Below are 24567 nucleotides of genomic sequence, written 5' to 3'. Positions count from 1 at the left end.
TGATTGTACGTATAAAGAGATATTTAATATAATAAATTAAATAAATAATTTTTCGTAAAAATAAATATTATTTAATATAATGCAAATTATTTTTGCATTATACACACACACATATATATATATATATATATAATATATATACATATATGTGTTTTATTCATATTACGTGAAATTTAAATGAATCATATAGATCATGGTAAGGATACGTTAAATATCTACATGTAGAATTTATTCTCTATTTTACTTAGTCTCTGTGCAAGCTTTGGATATCCGATAGCTTATGTAGTTAGATCCGTAACGAACACGTAATGGATATCAAGAAACTCATTCTGTAAACTCTCATATTTCAACATCATTTTTTTTATTTTTTTTTTTTTTTTTTTTTTTTTATTCTATCATCCCTTTTTCATGCTCATTAATTTTCTTACATTCGAAATAACATTTAATCAAAATCATTTTCAATATAATGAAAGTTTAACACACACATACATACACACACAAACATTTATTATATTACTTCATCTTAATCTTGAAATATTAAACTGTTTTATAAATATTCAACTTACATTACGCTCGATCTTTTGTTTTTATTTTTTTTTTCTTTTAATTGGAATATATATATATATATATATATATATATATATACATAGTCATAGTTATATATTTAATCAATTTGAAAAAAAAAAAATGAGAAAATAATTTTCCTTGTTCTTGTGCATCGAAAGAAAGTACGTAGTTACGTATCTCCAATTTCTTTTCTCTATATTTATTCGAGAGTTCAATGATTTACCTACCTATCGATAAGGAAAAAAAAAAAAAAGAATAGAATAAAAGAAAAACAAGAAAAAATAATACAAAAAAAAAAAAAAAAAAAAATCGATTATCGTCGTCGTTAAAGATCAGATCGTTTAACTGGTCCAGGGAGGCGAACACGAAGGACATCGTACGACATCGTAAAAACACAAAACGTTCGCGGTTAAACCAAGAGTACTCTACGTACATACATACATACATACATACATATATATATACGTACACACATAGGTCGTAGTGGTGCCGAATTTTGGAGAGGTCGAACCGAAGTATTTCTCTGTCGACCTCCCCTATCTTGGCCGGAGGTCCTCCGCGAGTCGACCTCAACTGGAGGGCCAGAGGTTAATGCAAACCATTAGTCTCGGAAGCGAAGGGTCGTCGCGACGAAAAAGTGCACTCACTGTGTACGAACTTTCGGAAGAGCATGTACGTTTCTATATCGTATGTACGTACATACGTATGTACCTATATGTATATATATATATGTGTATGTATGTAGGTATGTATGTATGTATATATGTATTTATGTATCGTCTGAAAGTCCAAGGACCAAACAAGACTATTGCCCTGTAAAAAATATCATCAGACCAGTCGTCTTTCTTACTTCTTTCTCTTTTCTTTTATATCTTTTTTTCAGTTTCTTCTTTTCGTTTTTATTATTATTATTGTTATTATTATTTTCTTTTTTTTTTTTGTACTTTTTTCTTTTCTTTTCATTTCGACCCTTCTTTCTTCCTTCTTTACGTACAACGTAAGAACCATTCAAGACGCAAGTAGTCGTAAGTAGACGTAATTTGTCGGACACGAATAATATAGATTGATATTAATTTCACAAATAATCTCTATGTATTTAATTATTATAGAATTTAATTGTTTTTATATAAATGTATTTGTTGTTTTCAGACGTTTCTCAGTATTTGTCAATTTAATTTTTGTATGATATCGACAATTCCTAGGATTTTTGTCATCTCGCGAAAAAACAAAAAAAAAATAACATGTCGCAGGTTTTAACTTCGACTTTAATTTTCATGATGGATTTTGCCCAGGGATGAACCGATGAACCGAAAAAAGTATATACATATATATATATATATATTTATATGTATAAGTATGTATCTGTGTATGTATATATACATATATATACACATATATACCTATATACGTCCGTATTTCATGCGTGAGCGTGTGAAATGTATTCCCGGCTGACCAAAAACGGTTTCATCTACTGCTCGTACACCATAGCACCCACTATCTGATATATGAAACCATGAATAATTTTTCATGGGGAATTACGATACACGTACTCTACGTGTTTTTATTCCGTCCTATTAAAAAGTAAAAAATAAAGAAAAAACTAAAAAAAGAAAAAAACAAAAAAGACAAGAGAGAGAGAGAGAGAGAGAGAGTGAAACGGGTGGTGGGGGGAGAGGGGAGGGGGGGGGAAGAAAGAAGATTCATGTCAAATACGGGATGGACAAACAAATTTTCTTCGTTCTTTTTTTTTTTTTTTTCTTTTTTTTTTTTTTTCCTGATCCTTCGACATTCGAACAATTTACGAATAATTTATTACCATAAATCGTGGATACCGATATTCTCTTATTTTTTGTTTTGTTTTTCTTTTTCTCTTTTTTCTTTTTTTTTTTTTTTCATTTCTCTTTTGAATTTACACATCCATACGATCATAATTTTTCATATTAAATACTTTTTAACGAAGGAAAGATATATCATTTAAATTATTAGCTTTACGTTTGATTAGTCAAAAAGATATTTCGTCTCATTGAAACGCAAAAGCGTCTAATCCGGGAACCGATCTTATTCTTGGTCTCGCTTTATGAGAACCCGATTTTCTACCGAGGCACGATTAATCAATGAGAAAAAGAAAAGAAAAAAAAAAAAAAAGAAAGAAAAAAAAGAAAAAGAAGAAAAAAAGGTAAAAAGAAAAAAAAAAGAGAGAAAAAGAAAAAGTTGATCCTTTCATTCTCACCAGAGTTGACTCCGATCGTTGTTGGACTTGGCTAATTAATCCCAGTTTCGTCGTAGTTACGTCGATGATACTTTTCAGGAAGCTTAATGACTCTTAAGTGTCTTCCCATCCAGGGGAAAAAAACAATTTCCCTAGGAACACTACAGGAAGAAATTTCTTATTTTCCTATCTTTTTTATCCTTCATTTTTGTAAACGGCAAAATTTTTCGAACGATCGTTTCTACATGCCAATGCTCGTTTCGAAAAAGACATCCTCTATCTCTATCTCTCTTTTTATCTATTTTTCTATGTATTTTTCCTTCTCTCTGTCTCTCTCTCTCTCTCTCTCTCTCTCTCTATGTTTCCATCCGACACGCGAGCTTGAACTTTTACGGTCGATCTCGTACCGTCGAGATGGAGAGTTCGAATGTTCCATTTTCCTCTAAACGAAAAACCCTGTCCTTGTATATACGCGAAAGAGTTTTATCGGAAGCTCGTCGCTTTTCCACGCCCGAGCTTTTCCTGCTTTCTCCTTCCTGCCCGAAAACCCGTTTCGTTCGCTCTCTCTTTTTTTTTTTTCTTCCCCTAACCCTACCCTCCCCCTCGCCTCCCCCTCTCCTACACCACCTTTCCGTCTTTCTCGCACCTCTTACCAAGGACATTTCAATTTGTTGAGCTTTCTTCCTTCACGAGGCAGCTTTGCCACGCGTTTTACATCGTTCACGTCCATGTACTTTTCTTTCAATTTTCTTTCTCTTTTTCTTTTTTCTTTTTTTCTTTTTTCTTTTTTTTTCTTTTTTTTTTCTTTTTTTTTTTTTTTTTAATACATCTCGATTGGCTATACTTTTGTTTGTTCGTTTGTTTGTTTATTTGTTCGTTCCTTCGTTCGTTCGTTCGTCCGTTCGTTCGTTCGTTCGTTCGTTCGTTTGTTTGTTTGTTTGTTTGTTTGTTTACTTGCTTGTTGAAAATTATTAAGTGTCATGTGGTATGTAATTTCGATTACATCACGTATTCGCGCAAATTGTCGCGAAAGAAATTTACTCCGTTACATTTCTTTTATTTTTCCTTTCTTTTCTTATTTCCTCTTTATTTATTTATTTATTTATTTATTTATTCTTAAATCATCGCAAATTAAAAAGAAGTAGCATATAGTTAATGGTTAATAAACCGACGAATATATATATCGTATGTCGTTTGTCTGAAGCTTAATACGAATCATTAAGGAAAATAATGTTCTTCGTAAAAATTTCATTTTTATTTCGATTTTTAGATTCTTTTTTTTTTCTTTTTTTTTTCTTTTTTTTTTTTTTTTTTTTTTTTTTTTTTTTTTTCTTTAATATACCGTGATTTTTTTTTCTTTCTCCGAGTTGCAATTTACGAATTATTAAACAAAAAAAATGTTGCGTTTCTTTTTGTATATGTATATATACTTTTCTTTTTACTTTAGAATTTTTTTAAAATTATTTTTCTTTTTCTTTCTTCTTTTTTTTCTTTTTTCTTTTTTTGCACTGACGAGCGAGCCAATCGCTCCGTAGAACGTCAGGACGATTCCGAGGAGTAGACGCGCGTGTCCAATCGGATTACGGGATAAAGCAGCGAGGTAGGATATTATGAGCGTTGATTCAGGATTAGCCGATGTGAAATGAAAAATTGCGGTCGAATGCGTGGGATAAAGTACCGCCTTTAGTATCTATGACGTCGGATAAAAGTATTAATAATGTGAAGTATATTTTTTTAAAAGGAACTGGACGAATACATATATGTACACATGTAGAGATTCGACGAAAAATTTTCTTTTTTTCTTTTTTTTTTTTTTTTTATATATGAAATTATTTTATATTATATTCAAGTAAATACATTTATTAAAAGGAGCAAGGCGAATATGTGTGCGCGCGCGCGTGTGTGTGCGTGCGTGTGTATGTATACATACAAAATCCCTTTTGCAGAGATAGTTTTTTTTTTCCTTTTACATGAAATTATTGTATATTATATACAAAGTATAATTTTTTTCTTTTTTTTTTTTTTTTTTTTTTTTTTTAAGGAATAAAACGAATATATCCACACAGAGACACATTCGACGAATATTAATTTTTCTTTTATTATTATGTAATTATTTTTTTCATTATATAAAAGTAATGAAAAAAATGAATATCATCGATTAGACGAATATTGGCAGAGTTATTTTTTAAAGAATATTCATATACGAAAGGTATCGCTTTACAGGACGAAATTTTCTACATAGAAATTACGAGCGATATTACAAGAGGACTTTCCAGTGGTTTTCGGAGAGAAATTTCAGTTAAATTCGAAATTTAGACGAAGTAATTAGTAGCGAGACAGAGATAGAGACAAAGACAAGGAGACAGACAGACGGAGAAAGAGAATGAGAGGGAAAGAGAGAGAAAGAGAGAGAGAGAGAGAGAGAGAGAGAGAGAGAGAGAATATGCATGGATAGAAGAGGATTCTAACGGATATATAATTTTACTCGATTGGCTTAACGCAACTATTCATTTCGCTTTTGAAACTCTACTGAACAATACGAAAAAGAATTCACGAAACTTTGTGAACTTTAATTGAACGCTTCTTCGCACGATGACCGTGATAGTTATTTTGTTAATTACTTTTGCTAGTTCGCTATTCAACGAAATTCAACTTAATATTCATTATGATATATCTACGTATACATATCTATATTATACATTGTATATCATTTTTATAATATAATTATATCAAATATCATTACAATATATATATATATATATGTATGTATGTATGCTGGGTGGAAAAAGTGTATAAATTAAGAAGATTTTTCTAAGAGGCATTTAAATAAATAATACAACAAATAAATTAATATAATATCATTATAATTAACAATGTAAATTATAATAATTACAATACTTCAATTTATTTATATACACATATATTCTAATATTTAAAATGGAATATAAAATGAGGTTATATATACATATATATACATATATATCAGAGTATAGATAGATTTAACCTATATCAATTTTTAATATTTCAAGATTAAAATAAGATAAGATATTAGACTTTTAAATGTTAAAGTTGATAACATACATACATACATACATAAATGCATACATATGTCTCGTCTCATTAGGAAAAAAACTTACGAAATACATAATTACAAATTTACATACATTACATACATAACCTATAAAATCTATAAACAATAATTGATGATAAAATAGATTAGAATAATTATCTTTAAAAAAAAAAAAAAAAAGAAAAAAAAAGAAAAAAAGAATTTAACATTAACAATTCCAAATATACATACGTTACATACGTACTTTTTCTTTCTTCTTTCTTTTTTCCCTTTTTTTTTTTTTTTTTTTTTTTTTTTTAATTGTCAGTGATCAGAAAGGGAAGAACGATAACACTCCATTCTTCGAAATACTTTTAACGTTGTATTTTATGATCATTTTTTAATAAGCGACAAAGGACAAGTACACGTTGCTGTTATATGGGTGTTCGTTGATGTTCTCGTAACGCAGCTTATCACGTGGTATTCACTAGATTCTCTGTCCATTGTGGTCGAACGTTCAATATTGACGGATAATCTCGAGACCAGCCAGGATGATATCGTTCGAAGAGAAGGATATCGTGGGCCGCGATAATGTCGTCGGTCCTGTGCCGTATCGACAAATGTTTGAACGTCTTGTAAACAGAGAAGAGAGAAAGAGAGCGAAAGAGAGACAGAGAGAGAGAGAGAGACAGAGAGAGAGAGAGAGAGAGAGTCAAAGAGAGAGAGAGAGAGAGAGAGAGGTAGAGATAGAGAAGCTGTTTTCGTAAAGTTTCGTGTATATCTATGAGCATATAGCCTAAGGTCATTCTCGCCTTATACGATGCATAAACACGTTCTCGTCTATCCCTACGTTAGAGGAGTTTGACGACATTATTATTATTACGAGAATGAAACGATATTATTTTGATTCTAGGTTAGGTTGAATTTAGGTTAGGTTCTTTTTTCTTTGTTTTGTTTTATTTTTCGTTTTAATAATAAAATATATATATATATATATATATATATATATATATATATATATATATATATAATCGTTCAATCGTTCGATTCGATTCAATATCCTTACTTGTATTCCAATTCAGTCTAACAGGAGCCACATCATCGTTGATTTCTAACGTCGTAAACCAAATGAATCTCTTCTATTTTCTTTTACTTTGTACGCCTTCTTTTAGGTTATGTTAGAAATGTTATTATTATACTATCGTTCAACAGATTATTTCCTTTATGTTCCTATATATTTTATTATACGATTAAACGATTATTATTATTTATTATAATTATTATATTATATGTCGTACGTTATATTATTATAATCGTAAACAAGAGCTTTGTCAATCGTTAATCTATTAGAAACGAGACGTCGTTCTTTCGCTGGATATTATTTAAAAAAAGAAAAAAAAAAAAAGGAAAAGAAAAAGAAGAAAAAAAACAGATGATTTTAACGTCGTTAATCCTTAAGATATTTCATTTTCTTTTTTCTCTTTCTTTTTCTTTTTTTTTTTTTCTCTTCTTCTTTATTTCTATTCCACACACCTTAGATAGATTCAGTTCGATCTTTCAAGCGCAATCTTTCGAATGAATTTTTTTCTTCTTCTAATATCTAAATACCCGATCAATCGTTATTATTTCGTTCCATTCGTTCTTTTTCTTTTTTTTTTTTTTTTCTTTTTTTTTTAAATCACATCGACCAAGTCGGGTAAATCGATCGGGGAAATAAGAGAAGCAGCTCATTTTGCCGGATATGGAAGCTACCAAGAACGTTCCGTTTAATCGAGGACGAAGAATATAATGAATGTTACATGAGTAACGAACGACGAGGGGTTCCTGTAATAGTAGTAGTAATAGTAGTAGTAGTAGTGGTAGTGGTGGTAGTAGTAGTAGTACATTTTACACTGCAACCGTCCGCAGCGTGAAAAATTGCGAGAGTCGTTTCGTCCCGACTATATAATGCGTAATTATGTAAAACAAAAGAGGGGAGAGGAGAGACTGGCGGGTTCGATGGTGGGGGTGAGGGGTGAGAGGGGGGAGGGGAAGAGGGTGGTGGAGGCGGGGGCGGGAGAAAGGGGAGGTGGTTTTGTTGGGTACACGCAACATGCTCGAAGTACACGATCAAGAAAATTGTAAAGTCACAAGAAAATTTTTCTTCTCGGAGAGGATCGATCGATGATCCATCGATCGTTCGTTGGATCGTTCGTTCGTACGTTCGATCGATGGATCGTTCGATTATCTCGATATACATACGTGGGCGTCGTTCCATTTATGGAAAGATCTAATATAAATCGAGATGATCGAATAAAAATGATGATCTAGTGATAATTTTGAAAATTAATAATGACGATCAAATATTTATTGGATATTATCGTAAGATCGACTTTACAATGGCATATAGATCTTTTATCGATTTTTATAATGATTAATTTTCTTTTTCTTTTATTTTTCTTTTTTTTTTTTTCGTTTTTGTTTCATTTTTTTCCTTCTTCCTTTTATTCTCTCTCAGATAGAAATCCGTCGGATTCTAATCGGATTCTAAACGAATACCTTCAAGAGAAATTGATAAAGTAAGGATCGTTTTTGTTTCCTTTTTTTTTCTTTTTCTTTTTTCTTTTTTCTTTTTTTTTTTTTTTTTTTTTTTTTTTTTTTTATATCGTAAACGATATTACGTAGATCTTTCAATAGTATCGATCGATATAAATGATCCGAAGTAATTAATTAATCGTCGTTTACGAAAATTTATTTGAGATGGATATTGTCTGTTTTAAGATTATAATTATCGATTATAATTGACGTTTATATTAATCAAAGCAACAAAATTCGATCTTTAATCGGGATTTATCGAGATATATTATAATTTATAATATTATGAATATTATAATTCACATTATATTCAATCAAAAATTTTCAATTTGATTTGATCATTTTGATCGAGTCAATTTTCAATTTGAATGATTCATTTTGGTCGAGCAGTTAAATTTTATAGTTTGGTTACGTTATTATTATGCTATAATATAATTCATAAAATGCTTAAAGATTTGAATGATATAAGTGTACTTGTATTACATTTGTAATAAATTTTCGAAATAGAAATTATATAATATTATTTAATTTTCTTTTTTTTAAATAAAATTTCTTTTCTCCGTTACACTGCATTTTTGATTATTAGAATTTCAAGTAAAAAAAAAAAAAAAAAAAAAAAAAAAAAACGGGAAGAAAGTACAATTGCAAAAACAAATTGTACTATGAAAGGACAACGATGTTGATACATATTGGTGTATGTCTTTGATCAAAATTTGATTTGTAAACTATTGCCCAATCACCAAAAAGAGAGAGAGAGAGAGAGAGAGAGAGAGAGAGAGAGAGAAAGATATAGATTATAATAATGGATATTATTTCAAACACGTATCGATTTATCGATGTTATTTATTTGATCAATGTTTTTATTAATTAATGATAAATATTTTGTGAAATATACGATCAATATATATATATATATAAAAAGAAAGCGATCTTTACTCAGGATCATTTGCTTGATCTGGATATTTTACTGTATAATACTTAACAGTTTCCCGATTAAACTTGTAAGAAGCAATTTTGTAAGTTCGGTGTTGTTTTCTCATAATCTTTTTCTTTTGCATATATCGATTTTATAAATTAATTGAGGGAAGAAACGTCGATCCTAGAACGTTTTTAGAATTTGTGAAATAAAATGATCTATTGATCATTTTTAAAATTAATAAATAATAAAATATAAATATTATTATATCTAACATATATAATAATACTTATATTTAAATAATAATTTATAAATATATATAATATATAACATTAATACATAATCAAATATATATATATATATAGCAGTACAATATTAATTATTAGAATCTTACATTATATATATTATAATTTAATGAAGAAAAAGAAAAAAAAAGGTCGATCTTTATGATAAGAATCATTTGCTTTTGGATAGAACGAAGTATCAATTTGTCGTCGTAAATTCTAAAAAGAAATTTCGCAAGCAAGGATTATTTTCTTGCGATCGAGACTGCATTGTCCTTAATGTTGGAGTAAAACTCGAATCGATCAAATGGCGAAAATACGAAACGAAAGGAAGAGAATCAAGGAAAGGAAAGGAAAGGAAAGGAAAGGAAAGGAAAGGAAAGGAAAGGAAAGGAAAGGAAAGGAATGGAATGGAATGGAATGGAATGGAATGGAAAGAAACAGAATCGAACGAGAAGGAAATGCGATTCGTTTCGTGAACGAAGGGTGTAATAATTCTTGCGATCGAGTGTGCCACGATCAAAGGGTACTGATCAAGAGGAAGGAGTTGTAGGTGGTGGAGGTAAGAGAGTTGTGGAACGAGAGAGAGAGAGAGAGAGAGAGTAGTAAAAGTAGTGGGACGGCTTTATCGTTGGCACGATCATGGAATAATAAATAGAACGAAGGGGCCCTACGGTGGTTGACACACTGCTAAGGTTACCGACGCATGAAAGAGTATGTGTTGATATTATAATCGAAAAGAAACAAAAAAAAAAAAAATTAAACGTTACACCAGTTACATTATCTCGTTCGATGATTTTTTAACATCCGTTAATCAAAAATACCATTTTGATCCGTTATACGATCCGTTAGATTTTGTTATAAAAAAATTTTAATATATATATTTTTTTTATTTATCAATTAATTAACTCGATTCTATATTCGATTTGATTTTTTTGATTATTAAAATGTACGATTGATTGTACGACTGATTTAGGAGTGACTGATTTTTAGATAAGTATTAGGAGAGAGTGAGAGAGAGAGAGAGAGAGAGAGAGAGAGAGAGAGAGAAGGAATAGAAAATATTTATTATATATAAAAAAAAAAAAATTGTATCGTCTTTATTAATTAATCAACAATTTATATATTTAATTTTATTTGTAATGAATTAAAACGTATGATCTATTGTGTAGATTTTCGTAGGACAGATTTGAAGATAAATATTAGATGAAATAGAGAGAGATAGAAAATGTGTGTCAATATAGATACTTAGCCGACTAAAAGGAAGTCGTGTTAGTCAATGTGTAAGTAAGACGGTCAATGAATTTATGCATCTCATGCAGTATTCAGTTCTCATCCTGCTTGTGGATTAAAGTTTAATGCGCTTAATTCTTCATTAATCTCTAAGAAAGCTTTGTCATTCTATATTTTCGTGTATATATGTATGTATATATGTATGTATATATGTATGTATGTATGTATGTATGTATGTATGTGTGTATGTATAAGTCGAACTTGAATAAGATGTAAATTGAATGAAACCTCAAAAGTAAATACTTGAAATCCGTATCATAAATTTTTCAAATCCGTGTTAATGTATTGACATCAAAATGACACTTACTTATTCGATCATTATTTGCTCTTCAAACGTTTATTGTATTGTTATCGATAATTATTTATAAACACTTTATAAATTATAAATGGTCAATCGATTAATATGATAATTGTTATTATTTTAATTAGAAATAAAAATATTTCTAAATTATATTAACGTAATAATTTGTCAATATTACAATTAATTAATAAACGATCGATATTTCTAATACGAATAAATCTAGACGTTACTCGGGTGCAATCCTGACAATGAATTATTTTGTATTAATCACTTATATCAATTAGCGATATATTATCTTAAATATTGAACGAAATATATATATATATATATGTGCGTTTAACTATTTGTTATATAAAATATTTATCGTTAATTAATAAAAATACCGATCAAATAAATAAAATGAATACATTGATAAATGAAACGATGTATAAATATTATTTGTTAATTTATAAAATTAAATATAATAGTTCGATTATCTTGAATTATTCTGAAAATGTTTATTAATAAGAGATTGGATCAAAAGTTTTTCATTGATTTTTAAAGATCGATTAGTATGTAATCTAATTTTCTTTTCTTCTTCTTTTCTTTTTTCTTTTTTTTTTTTTCTTTCCTCTAATTGTAACTATTTTAATTTTACAAAATGGAATTAAAAATTAAATTCAAAAATGTTTTGAAAGAGAACGATCGAAGATTAATAGAACAATTTACAAATTTTTACTATTACTATTACGATTCGACATATGTCATTCGAATGGATAAAAATGAAAGATTTTAATTCAAATTTAATCGATAGAATGCAAATTTGATCAAGTTAATTCGATGAGAACAATTTTTTTTTCTATACTTTCTCATACAACGCACAATTATAATATTTTAAATGAAAATTTGTCATTATTTTAAGAAATAATAATAAATAAATAAATAAATAAATAAATAAATAAATAAATAAATAATAACAATAAATATTAATTCAAGGCTCGTAACGAAATTTAATATGAAATAAAATAACACGTTATATCGATAAGTGAATATACGAAGATATTACAGATTGTTGTAATATCGATGTTTGTAGATGAAGTAAGGCGGCTTTGTAGAGACGATATAGAAGATGAGTGTTAGCCAACGTTAGTTCGTATATAGTGAAAAGCTCCTATATTCGATCTACGTTATATTTGATCGGTTATGAGCATCGGTGACATTGCAACCCATCTATCTGCTTTACCAAACGGATTTGATTAACATCGGCTCTACGAAGGGTCGACACTCGATCTTGTTCCGTGGCATTTCGCGTTTCGTTCAACGCAAAATCATATCACCGATATTTATGGAATATGAAAGCTATCGCGGAGAGAGAGAGAGAGAGAGAGAGAGAGAGAGAGAGAGAGAGAGGAAGGGAATGGGAATCGTGTTGATAGATAAATGCTAAATGCGTTTTATGTTATGATGTGAAAATACAAATTTTTTTTTCTACCTCGTCGAAGAAAAAAGAAAAAGAAAAGAAAAAAGAAGAAGGTAGAGAAAAATTGACTTTTCGAAGAAATCTTTTTTTTCTTCCTCTCGATCGTATTGTTTGTTAAATAACGAATTACGTTTAGCAAAAAAAAAAAAAAAAAGAAAAAACGATGAAATCAAAGGAATAAACTCGATTTTATTCCGTGATATTTCGCGTTTCGTTCGACGCGAAAAATCATACCACCGATATTCACGGAATATGAAAGATATCACGCGCGGAGGGAATGGAATGGGTATGAGGAGTGTGGCGGCGAGCGGAAGCGAGGGGCGGAGGGGATAACGGGTGAGGAATAAATGCTAAACGCGTTTACGTTATGATACGAAAGTAAAAAATTTTCTCTCTAAGTCAGCGAAAAGAAAATGAAGAAGGAAATAAAAGGAAATGAAAGATAATGAAAAAAAAAGGTCGACTCCTTTCGAAAAGAAATCCTTTCTCGGTCGTGTTGTTTGTTAAACGAATTATAAGTAATAGAAAAAAAAAAAAAAACAAACAAAAAAAAAAAAAGAGAAGAGATCAAAGGAGCATTGGGATATCGATATCGAACGATTCGTGTTTTAGATAAAAAACAAAAAAGAAAAAAAAGGAAAAAAAAAAAGGAAACAAAAGGAAAAGAGAATAAAAAAAAAGGAGAGAGAAAAAGAGAGAGAAAGAGAGAGAGAGAGAGAGGGAGAGAAAGAGAAAGAAAACAAAAGGAAAAAAGAAAAAACCCAACCAACAGCCAGAGAGAATCCAGAGAGTGAACCGGGAAGTCATTTTTTTTCTGCCTGTGCGTGTGTCGTTCGAATTCTCACGAAACGAAAACCGCATATCCCAAGCCATAGTACATATATACATATACATAGATACATACATACATACATATATATATCTGTATATATATATATATATGTATATGTACATAGATATATACGTATACATATACGTAGGTAACAACGCATAAATCTTTAGCGGTGGGACGGAGGGAGACCTCGGGAGTTCCCCTTCTCGATCGTAAAATATTTCACCTCGGGAAACGTGCACGCTCGCGTCCGTTCCACCACGTTTAAGAGAGGGGTTGCTGGCAGCCTATCTCACTCTATGGAGGTTTAATAACGCGTAACTTATGCGAGAATGCTCAGAGAAATAGAGATACCTATCGAAGCCACGAGAAATGACTGAGAGAGACAGAAAGACAGAAACAGCGAGAGAGAGAGAGAGAGAGAGAGAGAGAAAGAAAGAGAAACAGAATGAAAAAAGAAGAAAGAGAGAGAGAGAGAGAGAGAAAGAGAGAAAAAGGGAACGAAATAGAAAGAAAGAGAGAAAGAGAGAATTAAGGGAAAAGAAATAAATTAATATTACGCGTCGCTCGAGTTTAATATAATGCACTAGATTGCATTTTCTCAGCAACCGTATGCATCGTATCTATACGGTTCAATTACTGTCTCTCTCTTTCTTCCTTTCTCTCTCTCTCTCTCTCTCTTTCTCTTGCTATTAGTTTTCTATCCTTTATCGAAGACAAACGCGTTCTCGTGTGTTAATGAAAAAGTGTGGAACGTCAAACCGACTCCGTTCAGGGTTCATCAACGTTGTTGCTTCCCTTCTTCAACTCCCTTCGCCGTCTCCTCAACACATTCAAAAACCATGTAACGGGACTGTCCTACGGAGAAATTTTGTACGATTAATTTCGAGGGTTCTAACGTTTCGAAATATCAAACGATACACCGACGTACTCTTTAACGGGGACTCTTTTGCAATCCTTTGCAGTAGATATTTTATGTCCGTGTTTCAATATACATATATATATATATATGTATGTATATATGTATATATGTATGTAGTTAGATACATATGTATTTAGATAGGTAGGTACATAACCCTGAACGTTCTGTCTTTATATAGAGAGATTCATTCACCATTTCCAACGTCTAAAGGGTCCGCTATAATTATTCCTTTTGAATTTAACAGGTTCTCCTTCGGATCTTCGATTTTCGATAGCTCTTTGATACTTTTCCCTCTCTCTCTCTCTCTCTCTCTCTCTCTCTCTCTTTCTCTCTCTTTCTTTTTTTCTTTTTTTTTTTTTTTTTTTCTTTTTTTTCTTGTATCCATGTATGCGCGCGTAGGCATGAATGAAGAGAATTTAATGGAGAGAAGTAAGAGGACTGAGAAATTCTAAAGGAAATGTAAAAAAATAAGTGCGTGTGTTTCTGTGTAATCTTGTAATCGGATATATATAATAAGTCTGATAGTATAGAATGTATAAAATGATTATTAAAAGGATGTATATATTTTTTATTGATTTATTTCTTTTTTTTTTTCCATTTCATTTTATTTTCATTTCGTTTGATATTTCTCTCTCTCTCTCTTTTTTTTTTCCCCTTACCATTAACGTTCCTCGTAAGGCCAATTAATTAAAGATATTTTCTTTTAACGAGCTCGTTTCTTCTTTCCTTTAGTAAGCATTTTGAAAGATCTTACGCAGATGCTGGCGTCATTGGTAGCACGGGTTATTTAAGAGAAGCCATAAGTAAATATTTCTTTAAATAAGAAGAGAGTAGTAGAAAGAAAATGGAAGGTTGGATATGAGAAGAAAAAAGGTAATGGTAGAGAGTTAGAAAGAAGGAGAAAGAAAGTTAGGGGATGTTTTATTCCTTAGAGTAAAAAGAAACATATATATATGTATATATATATATATATATATATATATATATATATATATATGTATATATATATATAAGGAAGATGTGCGAGCCTTTACGAAAAATTACTAACGATAACTTCGTCTGGCAAGTTAACGATTTATAGGTTACGTTTTCTTCGCTAAATTGCACAAAAGCAAGAACGTTTCCTACACCGCGATTAATCTTCCAGATCTTATATAACTCGAACAAAGAAAATTCCTTCTTATAATCTAATAAATTTGGTTAAAATGAAAGCAAACGAAACGTAACGTAACGTAACGTAACGTAACGTAACGTAACGTAACGTAACGAAATGAAACGAAATGAAACTTTCTTTCTTTCTTTCTTTCTCTGCTTTGACATTGAACAAACAGAACATTGTTTCTATCATTCACGTACGTTATTTATAAAATACATATACGCACACATACATATATATATATATATATATTTATATATATATATAGATTTTTAATATCCGATCGCGAGAATATGATTTATGGAAGATATCTTACGCACGGAAATCCTTACGAAGATGGAAGTAGCAGCGTGAAATTTTCTGGCGTTATCTCACGGGAATATCGTACGTCTGGTGCACTTAATTCCGTTCTAATTTACGGTCGACGTAATGCGGAAACTAACGTTCTTACGATTTTACTCAAAGAATCTATCCGATATCCATTCTAAAATGTCATTTCTTTCGACCGAATGGCAAAATGAAAAGGAAAGAAAAGAGAGAAAAAAAATATATATATATATACATACATATATAACATATATAAATATTGTAAATTGTCAATAAGTAATGTCGAAATAATGTAATAATTTATTATTAAAATAAATAACATTAATATTTTATATTGAAAATATTTAATATTTTATAATTAAATAAATAACGCCGCATAGAGTACAATTTTTTTTTCTTCTTTTTTTTTTATTCAATCTAACATTTCTTTAATAATTTTTATCTAGATAAACGACACTAGTATTTCTCTTTATATTGAAAATTCCGATATTACTTATTAGCTAAACCCATATATATATATATATATGTATATACGTACATACATATATATATATATACAGTGTGTACCTATCAAGATGAAGTTCATGAATTGTCCAACAAGATTTTCGACGAACATCTTTCTGGCAGTAAAATTCGAACGGCCGAGATATCGGCAAACGTACATACATAAATCTCAAACTTTAATGTTCTTTCGAAGTGCTCTTGAATCGTCTCGACAATTTATATTCGATACAATAGCCTCTCTACTACGTTCGATGGCAATTAGCGAATTTATCGGTGACATCGATCGTGGGAGAGAGTGGAATACGACAAAAAAAAAAAAAAAAAGAAAAAAAAACTCTCCCCCTTGCAAAAAAAAGGAAGAAGAAAAAGAGAGAAAGAAAGCAAGAAAGAAAGAAAGAAAGTAGGAACAAAAGGAGAAACGAATGCAAATAGAAAGAAAAACTGGAACAAAAATAGGAATAAAAAGAAACTAAACGCGAATCGTCCATCCTTCAATTCGTATTTTCTAATCGACGTGTATCAGTATTGAACTTCTCGTTCCAATCGAGTTTATTCAGGTTCGAGTAGAAAGACACGCCTATCTGTTTACCACTACATATATGTATATATATATATATACTACGTCAAGCTCTTTGCCTGTCTGTATTTACAAACATTCCACACAACGATTCGTATCGGAAATTAATCAATCTGACTCCGACTGTCGCGCAATAAGGGGGAGACATGTTTCTAATTTCAAGCGATAACCAACTTCAAAACTCCTCTACTTTCAATATATTATTTTTTCCTTTTCATTGTTTTCATTCGTACGTATTTATGATATATGATAAAATAATAAGCAATTAAATTCCGTTCACGTTTGTTACACGCAACAAACGTATTTGAATTTAATTAAAAATATCGAGATTTTGTTTTTTCTTTTGTATTGCTTGTTTGCGCTCCTTTGTTTCTAACGAATTTTTATCATTTTACATGATAATCGTACGTCATCATTAATTAAGAAAAGTCTCGATATTCATTCTAAGAAATTTTGAAAAATTTTGATCGGAACGATTTCATGTGTTTGTCTTTTTTTTTTTTTTTTTTTTCCTTTTTTTAGAAGAGTTCACGTTATTTTCACGTGTAGAAGTTCGTTTCGATAATTATACGTTAAATTGATTAGAAAAATCGAGATCTTTTTTTCTAAACAATTTCATTCGATGATTTTAGATTAAATCGATTGGAAAAGAATCTTTTCCCTCTAACGAATTTGATTCGACGATTTTACGTTAAATCGATTTGAAAAATCACGATTATTTTTTTCTAATGAATTTGATTCGACAGTCTTACGTTAAATTGATTAGAAAAATCATACTTGTATACCTTTATTTCTAACGAATTCAGTTCGTTGATTTAACGTTGCATTAGAAATGTGCATTAGAAAAATAAATTAAAAAACAAAAAAAATTAATATACTTTTTTCTTCTTTTTTTTTTTTTTTTTTTTTTTTTTTTTTTTTTTTTTTTTTTTTCCCAATGAATCCAAGATTCGACAATTTTACGTTTGAATTATTTTATGTCAAATGTTAATTTATTTCTATTATATTGTTAATTCGTTAATTTACGTAGAATTATAATTCGGAAAATGATTTAGGAAAAATTAATATACCTTTTTTTTTTTCTTTTTCTTTCTTTTTTCTTTTTCTAACAAATTTTTCTTTCGATAAATTTTACCTAATAAGGATAAAACTCTTGCGGTGAACCAATTAGAAACCTTTGCCCTTTATCTACGTCAGCCGATCACGATGGGTTGTGGTGGTGATGATGGTGGTGGTACTGCTTTTGGTGATAGTGGTTGCCACAGCGGGTGGGGAATATTATGTTACCGCAGGATTATTAAATTTTAATCTGACCGCGTCCATCCCACGTGCGAGCAGGACCCCTCGCGGTGTCGAACACGTTGCTTGATCCTTTATCTTCTTTTTAATCGTTTCTTCTCTCGATCGAACTTTTATTATTTCTTTTCTATCCTTTCCTTTTTCTTTTCCGTTTGTTCAAACGTGACCCTTCGAACTTATAAAGAAATTATTATTACGTAAAAAAATTTATAATAAATTGTCGAATATAATTTAATACAAAAATTAAATACTTGTAAATTAAAAATATACTCACAGATCTTTTTTTTCTTATTAAACAAAATTTTTCACTTATCTCATTTCTATTGACATGACTGATTGATTTTATGATGCAATTAAATATCATGTATAATTAGATAATATTGTAAATGACGATGTTTAATCAATTATTAAAATATACAATTATTTATGTTATAGGATATTTCTATGTCAAAATTTCTTTCGTTTTTGATTTTCTTTTTTTAATCCGATTAAAAGATATGACATTCTCGATTTTATATCGAAATTATATAAATGACGAGAAGTTTCATAAATTTTTATAAATATTCGTCTCATTTATTTATATCATAAGATTATACATACACATATATACATACAAACATTCATACATACATACATATATATATATATATATATATATATATATATATATATGTAATTTTATTTTTATATTATATAAAAAGTATTTCTTCATTTTTAGATTTTGTTTTTTTTTTGTGTTTTTTATTTTTTTCTTTTTAAATGTGACTATTACTCTTATGATGAAATTACGAATGGTGAAATACAAAGTTTATTAAAATTATTGAATTATTGAAAAAAAAAATATATATATATATATATATATATAATATATACATAGATGCATAATTGAATTTTTTTATGAATTGAATTAATTAAGAATTAATGTATATTCTACAGATATTACGTAATCTTTTTCTCTCGATTATTTTCAGATGTGTTAGGAAATTGTCCTTTGGTACAACCACCGCAATGGGGTGCGGTAAGAGAGAGAGTCCTCGAAGATGGTACTTTACAGACCGTATATTCCTGTGAGATAGGGCGTAGACTAAAAGGACACAAGGTAGCCACTTGCACAGTGAACGGTTGGGATCATCCTGTACCCAAGTGTGTACTTCTAGGTAAGTTGGAATAATTATGAGGGCCATTGTCCAAGCTTTGCGACGATTATTCTCTCAAAATGTTTCGACAAAGAGTACGCAAGTGTACCCGAATTGAATTTATTATTTGTTTTATCCTTTATGAAGCGAGCTCGCAACGTATTATACGCTTACTTTAATTTCCTTTTTTTTTTCTTTTTTTTTTTTTCATTGTCTTTTTTTCAACGTAGATTTATGGTGGTTATTTTTTCCCTTTTTTCCTTTTTTTCTCCTTTGTTTTTTGTTTTTCATTCAAGAAAATACCAACGCAATCATATTTTATTTTTTAATAATAATCCGACATATTATTATTATTATTATTATTATTATTATTATTATTATTATTATTATGTATTATACACGAAAAGGATTTTTATATTACATAGAATATTATACGATTAATCTCCTATTAATTATTACCAATGTTATATAATTTATTATTAATATATTATGACGTAATATTATATAATAATATATACTATAACAACATGTGATGTTTTAATTTGCATATAAATATATATATATATATATATATATATATATATTTTAAACGATATAGGAATTATTATACGTAAATCGTAATAGAAGGAAATAATAATTTAATTATCTTTTTATAGATATTAATATAGGTATATCTGTTTCATTGAATCAAGAGATGAAATACAATACTTTACCAATATATAAATCGTTCAAACGATAAAATTTTCACGTAATGAATATTTAATTAACCGTGAATATCGTATTACTCGTACGGTATCCTCTTTCAGAATACTTCTTTACGTTAGATCATACTTTTCATTCCCGAGGGAAGTAATCAAAGGTTGATAGGATAGAAACGTTAAGAAAGATAATCGTTACAAATTTTCACACACTTTTATAATTTTCCAAACTCCATAATAGTAATTTACGTATAAGTGAAATAGTCTTTTATTTATATAATAAAAAAAAGAATTTATTTATTAGCTTACTAGATTTTTTATTTTTTTTTTTTCATTTTTTTTTCTTTTTTTTTTTTTTTTTTTTTATATACGTACATACATATCTATGATTATATGTGTAACAGCGAACGAGATAAAATTTGATTCTGTTAAGAGAAAATATAAATAACTTTCTAAATTTACTAAAAGTACATATATATAAATATACATATATATATATATATATATATATATATATATATATTATAACATATATATTATTTGATTATATACACATATATATATATATATATATATATATATATATATATATATATTATCGTTTATTTGCGGTTAACCACAAATGAAAGAAAACGCGCAAGCGCGCTAGGAAAAGAGAGATAGAGAGATGTGTAGATAGAGATAGATAGATGGATAGATAGATAAATAGATAGAAATAGAGATAGACAGATAGATAGATTGAGAGAGAGAGAGAGAGAGAGAGAGAGAGAGAGAGAGAGTAAATATTTTTTTTTCGAAACGTATTTGAAAATAAGAGATATTTGTATAGGCGAGCACAAACATTTAAAATCCGGTTCTAAGCTTTTTCATTGCGTCTTTCTCTCTCTCTCTCTCTCTCTCTCTCTCCCTACGATTCATACTGATGGACGGACTTTAACCGCGTGCGGATTCTCTCGCATCAACCACAGAGAAAAAGAAAAAGAGAAAAAGAAAGAGAGAAAGAGAGAGAGAGGGAGAGAGAGAGAGAGAAAGAAAGAGAGAGAGAGAGAGAGAGAGTCATAAACTCCGGATTTCCTTTCTAGCAAGGGACGATCCTTTGCTGATGACGCGAAATTCATATATAAAAAAAAAGAAAGAAAAAATAAAGATCGGAAAAAGAAAAAATAACTGAATATCGATATCGATTTGAAGATTGTAACAAAAAAAAAAAAAAAAAGAAAAAATGAAAAAAGAAAAAGAATCTTTTTTGTTACAACTCGTACAATAATTCAATTATAATGTTACGAATGGTAAAATCGAAATTATATAATATTTTCTTTTGTTACAATTCGTACAATAGAAACGAAAGTGGTATGAATTTTTTAAATTACGATTCATACGATACGTTTATAATAATAATAATAATAATAATAATAATAATAATAATAATAATAATAATAATAATAATAATGTGAAAAGTAATATATCAGAAATAATACCAATTCTTTTTTTTTCTCTCTTTTTTTTTTTTTTAAATTGACATTCATAGAATAGTTCATAACATATTTGTAATATAAAATATAATATCGAAATTATAGATGTCTTTTTAAATTAATATTCCTATAATAATTACTAATAATAGTATTATTGAAAGGTATGAATTTTATAATTACAATTCGTACGATAGCTCAATAATAATAATAATAATGATAATAATAATAATAATAATAATAATAATAATAATAATAATAATAATAATAATAATAATAATAATAATAAGAAGAAGAAGAAGAAGAAGAAGGAAAGTATCGTTGTAATAATAATTTAATTTTTAATTTTTAATTTTTCTTCTTCTTTTATACAAATTATTACGAACACTTAGAAAAGTTCGTTTATACATGCGAAAAAGATTGGTGCGTTAATTTTCGTTTGATTTTCAAATAAGTTTTTAAGAAAAATGACAGAAAAAGTTAAAGAATACGTTGGAGATGTAATATATTGAAAGATTTAAACCGCGAGTCTATTCGATCGCTTCAACGTCAAAGAAGATGGACGGAATAGTGAGAAGAAAAAGAAGTAAGAGAGAAAGAGAAAGAGAGAGAGAGAGAGAGAGAGAGGGAGAGAGTGTGAGAGAGAGTGAGAGTGATGGAGGGCGAGAGGATGAGAGGGGTGGTTTGGTCGGTATCTTCGATGCTGGTTGGAAGCATCGAGCCAGGAAAAAGGTTGTAGGAACGATGACGAATTGCTCTTTCGTAGCTCATGCGACACCTCCCTGGGGCCCTTCTTGGACCCTTCTGAAAAGCAAGCGACGGCTTTCCTTCCTCCTAACCGCCCTTCCACCCACCGTCTCTCCTTCCTCTCTTCTTTCCTTCCTTCTTTCCTACGTTCGTTCGTTCGTTCGTTCGTTCGTTCGTTCGTACCTTCATACCTTCGTACCTTCCTTCCTTTTTCTTTTTCTTTTTCTTTTTTTTTTTTTTCTTTCTTTCCTTCCTTCCTTTTCCTTACTTCATCTCGTAAAGAAGGCCGCCTTGGATCGAAAGGAACGGGATTTCGTTGTGATTTATAGTCGGTGTCTCGCGTGCCGTTGCTGCGTTCGACAACCGAGACATTTCTTTTCGCAGCTCTCTGCAGCTGCACACACCAAGTATTTTACACGTGTTACCAAACGTTAGTTCGTTCGAAGTTAAAGGAAGAAAGTAACTAAAGGGCTTCGAAAGGGTATTGCTGCTGGGTACTGCTTGCTGGATACTGCATCGTTACTAATACTGCTGGTACTGCTATTGGTACTGTTGCTGATATTGCTTTTGTTAATGTTTTTGCTACCAATGGTATAGAATAAATCGAAAGTTTTTAGATTTGTCAAAGATTCTTAAGATTTATATTAAATTTCTAATACATTAAAATAAAAGTTTTTAAATTTTTTTTCTAATCTTTAGATTTATTTTCATTTCTAAATTTCTCCAATAATATCGGTGATTAATATTAAATCGTAATATATACGAGTATAAATATTATTTTCTTATTCTAATTTTTGTATTCTTCTTTGGTATTAGAACAAGTCAAGCCATTTTACATTTGTTTATTAACGTTAATTCGTTTTAAGTTGATGGAAGAAAGTAATTAAAGGGTACTTTTGTTAAGTGCCGTTACTGTTGATTATGACAACTATGATATTGGCTGATGGTACAGGTTGAATTAAAAGTTTTTAAATCGATCAAAAATTTTTATAATCTTGTATTAGATCGTAATATAAATAATTTCAATAAACAAGTATAAATATATTTTAATTTTAATAATCGTTGTTCTATGATATTATAATACGTGTCTCAAGTATTACACGTGTTCGTTTCAAATTGAAGGAGAAAGTAAAATCTTGAAAGTAAAGTTTTGAAAAGGATGCTATTATTGTTGTTGGTGTTACAGGATGAATTAAAAGTTCCTATATCAATGAAAACTTTCTAGATGAATCGAAAGTTCTTAAGTTTCTTTAAGTTTCTATTAAATAGTTGTACAAATAATTTTGATAACATAATATAAACATGTTTTAATTCTAATTTTCATAGATCTTCTTAGTAGTTGTATAATAAGGGATGTACGTATTGTACATATTAATACGTACGTTCGTGAATATTAATTCGTTCGAAGTTGAAGAAGAAAATCTTTAAAGGTATTCATTGTTATTTATTTTTAAATAGTAAACGATGATATGTTGCAAAAAGTTGAATCAAAAGTTTTTAATTGAGCGAATAAATTTCTTAAATATAGATCGAAACTTTAATAAGCTTTTATTAGATTAATGATATAAATAATGTCGTTTGCAAGTATCAAACAATTTTCTAATTCTAATTTGCGCATGTATTCACGGCACTATACACAAAACCAAGTATATATCAAACGTGTTGTTCGTGAATGTTAGTTCGTTACGAGTTGACGGAGAAAGTAGTTAAAAGGTTTCGAAAGATTGTTACTGTTACTCGCTATTGATAGTTGTGGTACAGGATCAATCGAAAGTTCCTAAGTTTCTATTTGATTCTAATACATAAATAACTACGATCGATTGTAAATACGTTCTAATCAATTCATATTTAGGATAGAATTTATTTTTCTAGATTCAAAGAAATAATTGAAATTTTCGCTCGTTAAAGTGTCTCAAGAAGTATTAATTGATTTTTAATGGCAACGAAAAACTTTTGAGTCATACTGTATTAAGATTTTACAGTGAATCGCAAAATGTAATGCGTTAGATTCTAACGATATTATTTTTCGATATTATTTCAATTCGATTTTGCTTCGATAATTACTTTTAAACTCTATAGCTATTCGATTCGATATCTTTCGATATTTTTTATTTCTTTTTCTTTTTATTTTTTCTTTTTCTTTTTTTTTTTTTTGTTTTCTTCCTTTTCATTTTTCTCTTCCTTCCTTTCTGATAATTATTATTTCTAATTGTCGATGCGTACGTATCAATGATATAATTAATAGAAT

At 29.1% G+C, this 24567-nt stretch overlaps 1 protein-coding gene across 8 annotated transcripts in view; it reads left to right on the top strand.

Annotated features, from left to right (window-relative positions):
• Positions 1-24567, top strand: part of LOC124948043 (fibrillin-1-like) — a 146656-nt gene that overhangs the window by 46916 nt on the left and 75173 nt on the right. For 7 of the 8 annotated variants that reach the window (XR_007100584.1, XM_047491083.1, XM_047491085.1 and 4 more), the window contains exon 3: positions 19241-19426. Coding sequence is in view for 6 of the 8 variants with exons in the window: in XM_047491083.1 (XP_047347039.1) it covers positions 19241-19426 (186 nt within the window). In the remaining 2 variants the exon portion in view is untranslated. Of the gene's footprint in view, positions 1-19240; positions 19427-24567 lie in introns of those variants that run through there. The other variant, XM_047491087.1, reaches the window with a different exon arrangement.

The sequence above is a fragment of the Vespa velutina genome, chromosome 3 (assembly GCF_912470025.1).
Source record: "Vespa velutina chromosome 3, iVesVel2.1, whole genome shotgun sequence".
In the NCBI taxonomy this organism is placed as follows: Eukaryota; Metazoa; Arthropoda; class Insecta; order Hymenoptera; family Vespidae; genus Vespa; species Vespa velutina.
The sequence above is the reverse complement of the archived record's forward strand: the minus strand, read 5'-3'. Positions and strand labels throughout refer to the sequence as shown.